At 27.7% G+C, this 15,088-nt stretch overlaps 2 protein-coding genes and 2 long non-coding RNA genes across 6 annotated transcripts in view; 2 read left to right on the plus strand and 2 right to left on the minus strand.

The window, feature by feature from the left end:
* Positions 1 to 15,088, minus strand: part of dcma (syntaxin-like domain-containing protein decima) — a 235,156-nt gene that overhangs the window by 129,732 nt on the left and 90,336 nt on the right. The window lies entirely within an intron of this gene.
* On the plus strand, positions 1,900 to 12,284 carry LOC149058214 (uncharacterized). 2 transcript variants are annotated; one of them, XR_016190562.1, is made up of 2 exons: positions 1,900 to 2,036; positions 12,101 to 12,284. It is a non-coding gene; the product is annotated as an uncharacterized LOC149058214 (long non-coding RNA). The 2 variants fall into 2 exon arrangements; XR_016190563.1 differs by having other exon boundaries at positions 1,903 to 2,046.
* On the plus strand, positions 6,692 to 10,225 carry LOC149058215 (uncharacterized). 2 transcript variants are annotated; one of them, XR_016190565.1, is made up of 3 exons: positions 6,692 to 9,606; positions 9,678 to 9,886; positions 9,953 to 10,225. It is a non-coding gene; the product is annotated as an uncharacterized LOC149058215 (long non-coding RNA). The 2 variants fall into 2 exon arrangements; XR_016190564.1 differs by having other exon boundaries at positions 6,692 to 9,886.
* LOC107163576 (uncharacterized) lies at positions 10,519 to 13,037 on the minus strand. Its single transcript, XM_089221410.1, has 2 exons — positions 12,773 to 13,037; positions 10,519 to 10,986 (listed from the first exon to the last, which is right to left on the minus strand). The coding sequence occupies exons 1-2, from the start codon at positions 12,956 to 12,958 to the stop codon at positions 10,618 to 10,620; spliced, it is 555 nt and encodes a 184-aa protein (XP_089077536.1). The 5' UTR covers positions 12,959 to 13,037; the 3' UTR covers positions 10,519 to 10,617.

Here is a 15,088-nt window from a genome sequence, read left to right on the forward strand (position 1 = left end):
CTTACACAATTTTATTATAGGTATAGCAAAACTTATAGCTAATGAGAGCCTCTAACTTTAAATTGATTATCAAGCTATTGTTATAAACTTATCTGTTTCATTTATTACCATCTATATTTATTACTTTATTATAATAAGGGGTTTATATTTTAATATTATCATGCACAACATTTTTAAATAATTCGTTGTTATTTCGCCAATACTTGATAAAATTAAATAACTATGTGATTACAACTATTTTTAGTTATTTAAATTAAATAAAAAAAAATTAAATTAAAGAATTCAGCCTTGTTTTGGTTTTTTGTATATTGTAGTTTAGTTTTAAACATCGAAAGTTTAGAAAATTCACAATCACAGTGCATAAATTGTTACTGTTATTTCTATAAAAGAGAATAATATAATGTGAGAATGATGTACAAATCTGTTAAGGTATTTGGTTGAGTCACTTTTAGATTTACCGCAATTACCGTTTTTCAACTTTTCGTTAAGTACCTTTTGCCACGTCAAAAGAATTTAAAGAAGTTGAAAAGCTTTTAATTACGCAATATAACGAAAAAATACCAATCCTAGTTATTTACAGAACGACAGAATGGAATATTCTCTTCAGCAGAGTTGTTTTATGAGAACAAAATATAGCAATATTGTATTTAACTGCATAAAAAATGTGCAAGCGGAAAAAATCATGAAAATATTGATTTTATGTTAAAAATGATGACTACTTTCGGAAATACTCGAAAATACCACCCCCCCCCCCCCCAAAAAAAAAAAAAAAATGTATTTATTTAAAAATAATATTTAATTATTTTTAAATTTGATGACATGATGGCAATCTAAAAATGTGAAGAAAAAAATAAGACACTTCTAAGTTTTACAATACAAATCAAGAAGTTATGAAGGTGATGAAATAGAAGAGAGAGAAAAAAGATTACTCTCAATTTAAAATGAATAGATATGTTATATCAGTGACAAGATACGAATCTGGTGTAGAATGCTCATGTGTATAAATGCACCAATCAGCTCAATCTTTATATAGATATTTGAATTTTTGTTGAATAAGAAATAACAGGAATAAGCACTATATGTATATACACTTCTACCTCACCCTTTGTTGACCTGACTAGCAATACTATGTCGAAATAGACACTATATAATATAGGCTTTAACATGCCTATAATATGAATTGAATATAATAATATAATCACGTTATATTATTTAAAGTGAACTCTACTTTATTTCTACAAAACCAATAATAACCATCTGATGTGCGTTTGATGGATGTTTCGAAAATGAAAATATTATTAAAAATGCAAATAGCATTGTGAATAAAGAATATAAAAATAATAATATTTACAACACACGTCATATTCTTACAAGCTAATTGCAATGTGTATCATATGACACGACATATGTTAAACTTTATCAATTGTTGAATTTCATATTTCACCTTTATTTGTTAATTTCGTATTGAGTATCATATTATATAATATTAAATATTGTTCGAGATTATTTATTTATAACTATAGAATATTCATTTACCTAGGTACAAAAATCTGAGTAACATGTATGGCAAGAATATAGCTTAGGTTCATAAGACAACTAAGTACATTTATGATACTCAAGGCGTTCGTGGCAAGGTAAGTAAGATTAGTAGAACAGTTAAATCGTATGACATAAGTATATAAAAATGTGTGGCAGTATGTACAATATGATATGGATAAACCTCAAATATATTTAAATATGACCTATGTCGTCGCATGAATACAATCAAGTCATATCCTTGCCGTTATCAGTTAGAACTGATAATCCCTAAGCATAGACGAAAGCCGCTGTTCGCTACGATTTCTAATAATATTATATAGAACAACACGTATTCACGGACACTCTAATTCCTTTTCCCGGGTTAGACGGTCGTAAAAAATGACCAGTCATGGAATCTTTTTTTTTTTGTTATGTGTGTGATATTCGTGATCATGGAACATCTTCAATAAATCGCTACCATGGCAGTTTTGCTGAGTGGACAGAATCGCTGAATCAAGGTGAGGCAAGGTGAGGTTTTTTTTGAATATAATATATATCCAAACAATATGTGAATGATTACGAACGTCGGAACATCTTCGCGAGATTTTTTGTGAATTATTATGATTATTATCACCATTATTATTATTTTAGTCATAATATTCATACCGTATTTCATGGTTTGTTTTATGTATAATATGCTATATCATTTATCACCAATTATTATTTAAGTTCTAGTTTTATAACGTTTAGATTTCTAGGCTCTAACTTAAAACATATTATAAATATTATTACTACCCGTTCAAACCAATATGCACATAATTATTTATTTTTCTCTTTTCTCTGTTTTTAATAACATATGGATGAATTCCTAGGCTTAATAAGACCTCAAGGCCAGTCATTGGGAGCTATACTATCAGCGTAACGCGTCTCAGATTATTTTTGTCAAATATAACTAGCTGTAAATAGAGTGCATATTAAGGTTTCTATTAAGTTTCAATCCAAAATGCATTGTGAAAATTGTGATAAAATATCATACATAATTTTGTATAACTTAGCTATAAATTTACAAATTAATATTTATAAATACATTACATGGTATAAGCCTAAATATACACAGTAAGAGTTTTAAACTTGGAAGGACTAATGACTGTCTCAAACTAAATATAATTTAATTATAATTGCTATTATTGCTGAGAGCTAATGACTGTTTTGTTGTTTTAGGGGTCAAAGAGCCCTCTAGATTAACTTATAATGTTTAGTCATCATTTAAAATTCGAATTTAATTTTTTTACAATTTTTTTTTAAATATTTGAGCCACTTTAAGTAAGTATGTGTGTTTAGTATTGTGTTAGCGTTTAATAATCTTCTACATTCAATGCCTATACAGCCGAAGTCATTTAAACCTTCAGACATCATTCAAGATTTTAGAGCATATCCCAAGTTTCAAAATTTTTTGGTTAAAAATGAGCAAATATTTTTGGTTGGTAAATTTAAAATCAATAAAAAACACTTTTACAATGTTTTTTAATATAATAAGCTCAATACATTTAATGATGGGTATTTAATTTTATATATAATTACCAATAGCCAATAGTACACGACTTAGCAAGGATTAGATGCTAGATATATATAAAAAAAAAAAATTGTAGATAAAATATTGTATGAATTTACAATATAGTATAAGTATATTCTTCGTACACTGTAGTAAACAGAAGCTGATGACCAAAAAATATAAATAATTTTAGAAAAACAATGTTAAAAACCCCTATGGATCTTATCACTGGAATACTGAATTAAAAATTTAGCTTAATTTTGACGGTATCGGCACAGATGCGGTCGGCACAGTTGCGGTCAATACCTTTTTGGTGGCACTGACGGTCACTATTTTTTACGTACAACGTTATCAATGTCAATGCGATGATAATTATAAAAATGTTGAAAAAATGTTACATTACACTTGAAAGTAGAATTAAAAAAACATTAAAGTCATATGAAGAGGACAGAGACTTAAAAAAATGTCTAACAATACTTTCTTTCATACAAAAACTTGATTAATAGGCAATAACAATCTAATAATTATAACGTCTAATAATTATATATTTTATATTTATATAAGAATAGTTTACAATAAATATATAAAAAAAACAACTTTTAAGCACGCCAGTAAATATTAAATAATATTTATTGCCAGTCCTAAGCCTGTAAAAGTGCGAAGGAAAGTTAATATAGTTTAAGTTTAACTTTATTATTATTATATCAGTATTGTAAAAACCAGTTCAAATATGTAAAAAAAAATAGTGACCGCAAGTGCCACCAAAAAGGTATTGACCGCAACTGTGCCGACCGCATCTGTGCCGTAGTCATTTTGACGCGATTGAATGTTTATTTTGGTTTTTATATTATTTGACTAACCAAGTAATATTGTCTATCTAATACACTATTTTATAAAAAAAAAGGAAGATACCCGCAGCTAATTTGTGAGAAAGACAGTGTCGTCAAAATATCATAAAATTGTTTAAATCTTATCAGCTATGTACTTTTACTGTCGTTTATTTTGAAATCTGTGAAATAAGTACCCAATTGGGAGATTATAAGGAAAAACTAAGTGTTATATGGAATAACTATAAATATCAACAAATTAAAAGCATACTGTTTAAAAGGCATTGGTTTTCAAATCATTACATTGGTGGAATCATTTTGAAATCATTGTGAATTTTAAAAACTACGATGTCAATAGAAAAGATAATATTGTATTTTGAATACCTATTAATTAATGAATGAGCTAAACAGGACTTAAATTTAAATTATAAATATTGTAAAAAGAAAATAGATGACTATGTAACAATGGGGTGGTTAATTTATTTTATCAATACCTAAAGTTAATTAATACTTAAGTTTTTGTTTAAACTTGTTATTTGTATACAGAAATATATTATTTTTTCTAATCGTCAAAAAATCTTGATTTATTTTTATTTTCTTGAGTCTAAAATAGTAAAATTTAAAATTAACTTTAAAATCAAAAGGCTTATTGCCTTTGGATCTTCAAAGATCTTCAGTTTAAGATTGTCGGACTAAATAACAGTGACCTATGCGTAATTGCCAATAAGTCAAATGGTGCTTGATGTATTATATAATATACATTATATAAATATTTTATGAGCCAAACGGAGGGATAATTTCTGGGCCTGTCCAATCGCAAGCTTAATACCTGCGTCTTTGAAAATGGCGCCACGAGGAATTTTAACAACTACTCACGAATTCATAGAGGTGCGTGGAAATAATTTTAGGACGATATCTATGCATGCAATTTTAGAACCTGTGCCATAAAATTTAAAATTATTTAGGATGTGACTCATGTTTGAAACCTTTGTGATAAAGCACTGCGCAGATTACACTTTTGATTATTTCCATGTTCAAAATACACCTATAGTTTATCCTAATATTCTATTATACTATTTTACATGTCTATTATGATAATATTAGTGGTTGTTATTTGACATTAAAAACTAATTTAATAAACCAAATTATGCGTATTACAAGCATAAATAGAACAACTAATCGATATTTTACTTGACGATAATTTGTGATAAACGAGTAACCGAGAGTTATATATGAAGTGTGTACTGTGTAAACAAAATTAATATAGTTAAGTAAATATTTATTGTATTTTGTATACCGAGACAAATATCGAGAGATCCTCACCAAACAAAATACAAGTGGAATCTTTCGACGGTTCATGTACAGGTATATGCAATTCGAGCAAAGTACTTACACTTTTAAGGCCAGCACTAACAAAGGCTAACAAATGAATTATGAGGTGCTATATATATATTCAGACAAATATCTGCTTATCTGCTGACACATTATTTTATAAACAAAATGGTTTCGTCCCACGTAACATCACATAATAACATAAACTTTAACGTTTTCCGAGAATCCACCGTTTTAAAAACAGCACATCAAGTTTTATAACGTTGCATATACTTATGATCGTAGATCGATTCGACCAAGAAATGTCAGTAAACACGGTATGTCTGTAGATAGTCATTAGATATGACTTCAGCCAGATATCGTTATCAATGGTGGTGAGCCGTAAACGTATTATTATTTTAATACGGGACACGTAATGGCAACTGTTAAAAAAAGTATCTACCTGACAACTTGTAACCTTAACTTTATATAATATAAAGTTAAAATTATATGATGTTTATGCCATTTTTACTCGTTAATTATATTTTTGTTATGTAATAAACCATTTAAAAAATTAACTTTTAAAACTTTTAAGAGGTAATTATAGATATAGAATACTTAATAATAATAAATAATAACATCACATATTGAACTGTTTTAACTTATTAGATTCTAGTTTCAATACATCAACTATATTATATATACTCGTATTATACAAAATGATAATCCTATGTATTATACTAAAATGAATTAATTTAAATTTAAATTAAATCCATGCAAAGGCATGCATTAAGGTACACACGGTTTCTATAACTTATGCTTAATACCACGCATTACAAATAAACTAATAATTTTGATTTTAATTCTAAAAAATATGTTTCATAAATAAGTACATGTTCACTTATATTGAGTTCACAAAGTCACGCATGAACATGTTCAGAAGAGACTTCTACATTCTTGAGGAATAAATAAAATTTTTGAATCAGATAAATTAATTAAAAACTAATCTAAACCTTCCATTCAAGTAGTTGATGATTTTCTTTAGAATAAAAAGATTTTTAAATTGAATTTATTAAGGAAAGCATATATGCAGTAGTAGGCGTGTTAATATATTTTCGTGTATAATTAAGCCACGGATATGTTGTCTTTACTTAATCAGTTAAAACTAAACGTATTTATAACTTATGTATAATGATACACGGTTATATATTTATATTATAAGAAGAATTAGAAAACTAATATTTGATTAAAATTGTATTATTTTTAATAATACATTAACCATTCATACAATATAAATAATGAATTTAACAAAAATACATTAGGTCGTGTAAAATAATTGAATATATTATACTAGGAAACTAGGAATTAGTTATGAGACGTATTATAACTAGTCATAGTTATACTTATAAATGTAAAACAGATGTCTGGTTTAACAATAACTATCATATACATGTTGATTTATTCAAATTAAATAATAATTGAATACATAGGTAGGTAGTAAAATAAAATGCATAAAAGAAAAAAATACAATTATATATCTATATAAAAACAAGTCTTTCAAAAATAAATAATATATTAAATATATGTTTTTCATTATCACAAAATATGAAATAATTAACTGATAAGATTCTTTCGTAAGATTAAAATTGTATTATTGTTACGGTTTTCCACCCATGTGCATAAATAGGTCGATACAACCCAGACATAATACATCATTCACCGGCCTTGTATTATTTCTTGTGCTTTTTTTAATTAAAAATTGGTCTAGATAATTGGGAAATTGTAATTTAATGACACGAATAATACGATAAATAATGAAATTAAGTTAATAAAGTATACAATTTTTGACTGATCTGTTGAATGGTTACACTTTCTCTGAAATCCGAGTGCATTGCAGTTCATCAGTTTGTCTGTAAGCTACATAATAATTATAATATACATTAATAAATCATTTATCTCGATCAACGCATCAATTGCAATCATATACGAATCTACCATACCAATGTAATACTATTGTTTTCCTTTCCGGATGAAATAATAAATTACTAAGATTATTTTATCAAAAATAGATATCAGTGGCTCAAGTTGGATGCTTAAAAAGATAGATTTTAATTAGAAATTTAATTTTTAGACAAAAGACGATTCGTTGTTCTATGACTATACACATATAATTATTTTTGATTATACTATTTTGTGATCGTCACTATTTTGTTCAAGCTTTTGATCAAAAAGTAAGCTGTGTGCTTTTAAACGACTATGGGAAGGTTTTTCGTGTCAAAAACACACACTTATTGAAAATTCTCATTCCACAGCATGCGGGGTGCAGTGAAGTTTCTAGTAAGTACGTAAAGAGCATGGGTGAAACTTGATATCTAGTGATAATCGAACACACGATTCTGTTTGTTTTCCGTTCACAATGGATACATCAATGGGTTTTGATCTGATCAATTTCCACTAATCCTATGAGTCTTTTACTTATAAAATTTCAATGAATATAATATGTATTTAAGTATTTTAGTTCTTGAAACTCGATATGTCATAAAACGTATCATAGCTATAAAGCAAGATAGGTTAGTGTAAATTTAAAAAATGTATACTTAAGTTACTCAATACATAAAATCAACCTCACTGTGTTATTATTTATTCAACCCTATCACGTTAAGAGAAACAATAACTACATAGCTGGTTAGTATAGTTACGGTTAGGGGAAGGACTGTCCCGCAAGGACGAAGCACCCACTCGTAGCGCCACGATTTACCACCACCAAAAAAAAAGTTACGGTTAATTTTAGGAAGTTAATTACAAAATCACCGTGAGGATGTGTGGAAGCAATTTTCAGTCACATATAATTATGATTAAAAAAAAAAATTGGGCAACTGTCGAAATTGACCAACAATAACTTTATTCACAAGCCATGGCTTCTGAATTAGTATTTATTGGTTGCCATTGAACACAATAAAATATTATCAATATATCACTAAATTGAATCATGACTTGTGACCGAGCAAAGTTCTCCGTGTTATCAAACTTTATCGGCTGATGAACGACTTATATACAAAGGCAATAATATTATTAACTTTGGTACCTACTCTACATTTCTATTTGGCCCTCGAATTGATCATTAATTGGCTATGGTTTAATGAGACTTAGGTTAACTAGGTCTTACAGTTTAATTAGCTTTTTTTCTATTTTAATACCGTCACCTATAAACTGTTATATATCGATTGATATGACGTTTAAACTATTACATGCATAGTCTATTTTGTTTATATATATAATGATTTATAGATAAGTAACTGTAATGTGCCATCGTACAAACATGGCATTAATCAATTGCGTTCTCGAGAAGTTTTAAAAGTCTTCATAAATAAATATCAATAATAAAGTTTAGGAATAGGAAAACTTTTTTTAAATTATTATAGTTTAAACTTACCAAACCAAAAATAAATTCTAACCCTTTAATCATTGTTATTTTTAAAATAGATTTGTTAATAGATTTTTACTTCAGTCAACAGTTTGATAAAAATTTTTTTTTTTTTTATTAATCTCGAAAAATAACATCGGCAGCAAAGGCCAGTTACAATAATGTTAAGATATGATTAGTGATTACATACAAAGATAAGTCAAAATAATACATTTTTTTTAAATATATGATTGATTATTGATTAATTTTGTTTCTTTTGTAAAATTAATTGTGTCAAGTTTTTTTTAGAATTGAGAACGAGTGTGAAGTTCAGGTTGTGGAATATCTCATACTCAATCCATTCTTAGTATTTGTTCTATTATGTACTTATATAATGTAGAATCTTGCCAATATTATAATGTAGGGTATAATTAATTCATATTCAATTTAAATACTATATAAATATTTAAACAAAAAATGATACCTTACATTAAAAATACGTAGGTACATTTTACTTGTAGTTTTGGTTATCTAAAAATCTGATGACCTATAAAATTCATTCTGAAACTTAGTTTACAATAAAAAAAAGTTAAGAATTCAGTTGTGCCAGTTATCGATTTTGTATTTGTATATGATTTCAGTATAAATATATGTAATTAAAATTTGAAATCTGTATTCAGTTTATTATATACACACTTTTAATATCGCTTTCGATGTTATATAAGAAAATAACGATATTCGCCGGTTGTTAACGTTAATTATCAACAAATGTGGGAATTATCGTTATTTTCTAGTAGATAACGTTAATAACTGCATGGTATGGACGGACGTATGGTAAATGTTGATTTTAAAATAACGTCCAACGAGCAATGATAAATAGGTGATAGCTAAACTAATTTTGATACTAAATAAATAAAAACATTAACCAAAGAACCAATCACTGATGAAGACCAAATCATAGATTAACTCACAGAAAAAAATTCGGAGCTTAGTAGGTACTTATAACAATAAATATCCGAATCCTAAATTTAAGACAAATAAGACTAAAATATAAATATTTTTTTAGATGATCGTCAAGAAAATATTATAATGTTTGTAAAAAGTCGAAAAATATTTATAAAAATAAGCAGAGAAAACGATAAAACTTCAAAAGAAAAAAAATCCTCAGCTTGAAATAAGCACAATTGTACGTGTAACTATACCGGACGTTGATAGCAGAGTTCATGGTTCTCCATGAAATATACTAGCAGTTGTCACTCCAATTATACAAACTACGTATGTTAATTATTAATGAAAAAATAAATCATTAAAATTTAAAAGTAATTAATATTTCTTTTATAGGTACGGAGCATGGTTTTCTTTAGTAAAATTACACACGCCAAGAAATAGCTGCATGCGTAGAGAAATTTTTAGACATGGAAAATGTGATCAAATTCACTGATGGTAGACAGTTAATTCCAAGGGAAGCAGCTAGTGGGTTCTCAAGCGTACCAGCATTGCCATGGAAAGATTAGATGCAACAATGAATGTTGTGCATGTCGTGAGACTGAAAAGTTATGTAACAGTAAATGTCATGGCAGTACAACTTGTAACAATAAATACATTTAATAATAATGTATTTTTTCTATTTTTAAAAATACCTAGGCACATAATTTTTCAAATTGTAATATTTGAGACTTACGTGCACATCTGTTCTAGAACATCAATTACCTGTATATTTGGTAATTAACGTGATTCTCTAGTTTTTAATGATAATTACCTATATATTTGATCAATAACGTTAATAATCGGCGAATAACGTTAATTTCCATTTAACGTCATTTACCGTTATATATATTAATTTGTTGAGTGATGTACGAATACAATATAGAATAAAATCACCATGATGCAAGAAGTATTGACCAAAATGTTTGAATATTCGGCTTTTTTATTCTATATATTATATATACTACTTTCAATTAAAATTATTCAATATTACTAGAGACAAAAACAAACTGTTACTCTTTTTAAAAAACCTTCATCTCTGCCTCTTCTTCCACTACGTAGCTGATTTCTCCATCTCCTACCAATAAATTATGTAAGTCCTCCACCATGTCGGTTTCATTGTCTTCTGTCTCTTCGGTTTGTTTATCCAAGGTCACCAACGTGGTCAGGTTAGGTTCACTAGTTGCTATTTTCACTGCCGTAGCCGCTGTCGCATATTGTTGGTTATTTTTTTTGAGAATGTCCTCATACTGGAAATCTACAGACCGCTTAAAGTTAGCCACCAGGTCGGCAGTCTGCGGATTTTTCAAATAATCGGCGGCTAGCGCGTATGGGTTCTTCGGTGACTTCTTCAAAATTTCATTGTACAAGAGTGACGCTATCGCTTCTACCTGCTTGTACGATTGAAAACGCGTCAAACAACATAATAAAAAAAGGAGCAACGTATGAATGAAAATGAAGCTGTAATATTTGCAGTCAGGCTGTCTATCAGGAAATGTTTAAACCTACACTCAGAATTTTTTTTCATTGGGGGGGGGGGCAGTGGCGCACGCAGGGGGGAGGGGTTGTAAACCCCCCCCCCCCCCGAAATTAGGTTAAAATTTACAAATTGTACAAGTTTTTAATATCGAGTAATACCTATTATCATTGGTTATGTGGTACATATGAGCCGTGTCACCACAGTTATATAATAGTCTATTCTATTATCAATGCGGTAGATATATGAATAATAATTATGTCATTTGCATTTATCTTCATTATTAATAATATGGTCTTTGAATTTATTAAAATGATAAAATGAAGTTTAATGGTACCCAATCTCATATAAGAAAAAAATATCCAATAGCGTTATATATTCACTGTAGTTACCATTGCTTAAATTTAGCTGTGTCTTTTGCTTGCCAAATTTCTGAAATAAGAAATTGTATGGGTACTATGCAGACAATTTCTAATTTCTTTGGATATCCTAAAAAATTAAATATTCTCCAGTCTAAAATAACAAAGATATTTCCAGGTGAAAAATCACAAAAGTTAAAATCATTTTGCCCCACCAGATGGGTAGAGCGCCATAATGCTGTCATGCTATTTCATGAATTACAGCCTGCAATTATATCTTCTCTAGAAGAAATTTCTTCTTGGACAGATGTTGATACATCATCAACAGCTAATCAACTTTTAGCTTCAATAACACAATCTAAGTTCCAAGTATCACTCATGATTTTAGTTAAACTATTTTCAATATCTGTGCCACTACTGAGTAGACTTCTACAAACTGAAAGTTTAGATTTAAAACAAGCTCTTTCTTTTGCTAATGTTACTCAAAACACATTAAAAGCATTCGTGTGAATGCTATTGAAGAGTTTAGTAAAATATTTAAGTCTGTTGAAACATATTGTAATAAAATTGGAATTGATATTTGCATTCCCAGAATGCTGAATTACAATTATGGCAAAATAGTTTTAAGCACCAGTCAGATATTATTCAAACAAAAAAAAACTGTTACAGACCTGTACTTTCAGTGTGATCCTCAAATATACCCAATCATTTCAAAATTGCTGCAAATATTTATTACTTTACCAGTAACCACAGCCACTGGAGAACGATCGTTTTCAACACTACGACGCCTTAAGAAATACAATGGGACAAAATAGGCTTAATAGTCTAGCTTTATTAAATATTCATAGGGATATAGAAGTTAATACAAATTATATAATTAATGAGATGAATAAATCATCAAATAAAAGATTAAAGTTAAATTTGTAAATTCTTAATTTTTTAATTAAATATATTTAATACTTAAATAAATTATTAAGTAAATATTTTGTTATTTGTAAAATGTGTTATATTTTTACCTTGACCCCCCCCCCCCCCCCGAAAAAAAATCCTGTGTGTGCCACTGGGGGGGGGGGGGGTCTTAAGCCCAAAAACCCATCCCTGGATACGGAACTACCTACAATTGTATTCTAAATGTAAATAGAAAATTTGCCACTAGAAATTAAATTTAAAAAATACTATGTTAAAAAAATGAATATTATTTTATATTATGTAATCAAATGTGAATAATGTATAATATTATGATATTGTATATGATAAAATATAAATTCAGATCCAATTGGTAATTTACACTTACAGCCTACAGTTGTACAGTATACTACAAATGATATGATTGATGCTCACTTCTTTATGATTATTTATATAGATTAAATCTTCTTGACATAGATTTATTCTCAGTTCGTTTAGTATACTTTGTTGACGATCACTTATCACATCATTACGATAAGGGCCCATAGCTGACGGTGCTGCAGCTCCTCTGAAGTTAAATTCGACTGACACACTATCATAATCGGAATTTTCAAAATCCATTTTTTAGCACTTTAAAACAAACCGAGAAAAGTAAAAATGATTTTACATTAATTTTCGTATTAAAAAAAAAATTGTAATAATGACGCAACTATTTATTCGCGTAACCATGATATAACTAACATAAGTTAAACCATGTGCGTAACTATACAATCTATTTAAACATTTAAACGTAATCGTTTATGCAATAGCAATGCATTAATACTTTATGTTATACATGGTACATCTGAATAATTGATTAGGTTAATGTCACAAAAAACGTAATTGTGATTATTTGTTCAGATGAATTATAATATAATATGAAGAATATCGTTTATAAAAAGGTAATATTTTAAACATATTATTTTATTTGTACCTATGTGTATGATTGTTTCACATGTCGAATACAACAATGTCAGCAAGATTATAATATTATGTTTAATATTATATTATCTATATATATATAACCGAAATCAAGCAAAAGAGGAAATCTTTGTTATGGTTTGGCTTCGAAACTACTTATTGGATCGTCTTGCAATTTTTTTTAAATTAAAGAGGACATCACAGAGAAGGTTTTGGGCATGAAAAATTTGAGAAAGTTACCGGGTTAGAGGAATACGACGAGGTGATGATGAAATGACAGTTTCGCCATCTGTCCAGCAAAAAATGAGCAAAAAAATAATATAAATATTGTTTACAAAGAAGTATTATAACCTTAATAGAAATATGTACAGAGATGATATATAGATTAATAAATAAAAAATGTACAAAATATAAGAAAATAGTAGTTTTTTCATCCTCATTTTTTTTATATAAAATAGTTGAATACCTCCCGAGCTATTTTTTCCCTGGACAACGCCGGGTAATTCAGCTATCTATTTATATGTATAAAAATATACTGCTAGCATAATCAAGGATTTTGTATTAATTGATTATATTAATATTCACCGTTAGCGGAATTAAGTAAAAATGGAAACTTGGTATAACTTTAATACTTTAGAGTTAAATCATAAACTTACGTACAAACAGCACCAAGACCGCGATCTACCGCAGGTAGATTGCCTACCTGATAATATTATACTTCTGTGAATCAGAATTTTTATTCCAGGTAACGGAAAAGTTAAGATAAGTTTTGAAATCCATACACCGATTATTAAATAACGAATTGAACAAAGTTTGAGTCATATAAATTTAGTACATTTAACGGGCAACGAAGTGCACGGGATCAGCTAGTATTTATTTAGGTACAGTAGGTACACATAATATATTACCTAGATACGTAATTTTATACTTTAACAATATGAATTTATTTTAAGTATATTTTAATTTAATTATACTTATATTAGAAACAAGTTTAGTTGGTAGTATTAAATTTTGAGCACAAAATGTCTCAATCTGAATTTCATTTTCTGCATTCTGGATAAATTAATTTTTTTTAGAATTCAGAAAATCTTTAGACATGATTGAAATGATATTGATTTTTAAAAAAGTGAAAACTTTATTTTGATTATTATATTATATGCTTCATGAAATAAGTTAAACACAATTATTTTATTTTTATTTACAATATAGTTATTTTTACATTAGAAATAATAGTTGAAAACAGAAAGAAGATTTAATAAAAACGCTACAATAAAATTTAAAAATATTACAGTTGTGCAAAATAATATTGGGAGATATTAAAAAAAAAACTTTCTCTGTAGTATTATTGAATTAGCTTAAAATTTAAAATTGGAAAAAATTCTATAATCTTGGAGGTGATTGATTAATCTATGATAACTATTTCATGATGACATTCATATAATTCAGTTAATACGTACTAACATTTTATTATTATCATTCTAGAATATAGGTTATAAGCTATTTGAACAAAAGAAATATTTGTTTTTAATTAAATACAACGAGATATTATATTATATTATATTATAAATTAATTATTATATTCATCGCCCTCGCTCCAATCCTTAAAGTACAGCTCATATGATCACCTGGTCTAATAGTGGCCCCTTAAATTATTGATCCGCATACTGTCATCGTCTCTATTATTTTGAATTTAAGTATTTATAATCTAAATTAACAAATATTTTCATCATGTTATTATAAACTAAATTACAATAGTTAATTACATAATTCAAATTATTCGAATTATTATTT

The sequence above is a fragment of the Diuraphis noxia genome, unplaced genomic scaffold (genome assembly GCF_037042655.1).
Source record: "Diuraphis noxia isolate RWA-SAM2 unplaced genomic scaffold, SU_Dnox_SAM2 contig0002, whole genome shotgun sequence".
Classification (NCBI taxonomy): domain Eukaryota; kingdom Metazoa; phylum Arthropoda; class Insecta; order Hemiptera; family Aphididae; genus Diuraphis; species Diuraphis noxia.

Excerpts from the sequence above, each read along its gene's own strand:
- LOC107163576 (XM_089221410.1), bottom strand. The coding sequence starts at position 12,958 with ATGGATTTTGAAAATTCCGATTATGATAGTGTGTCAGTCGAATTTAAC. Across the intron at positions 10,987-12,772 it reads ATATAAATAATCATAAAGAA|GTAGAAGCGATAGCGTCACT; the intron begins GTGAGCATCAAT and ends TCGTACAAGCAG.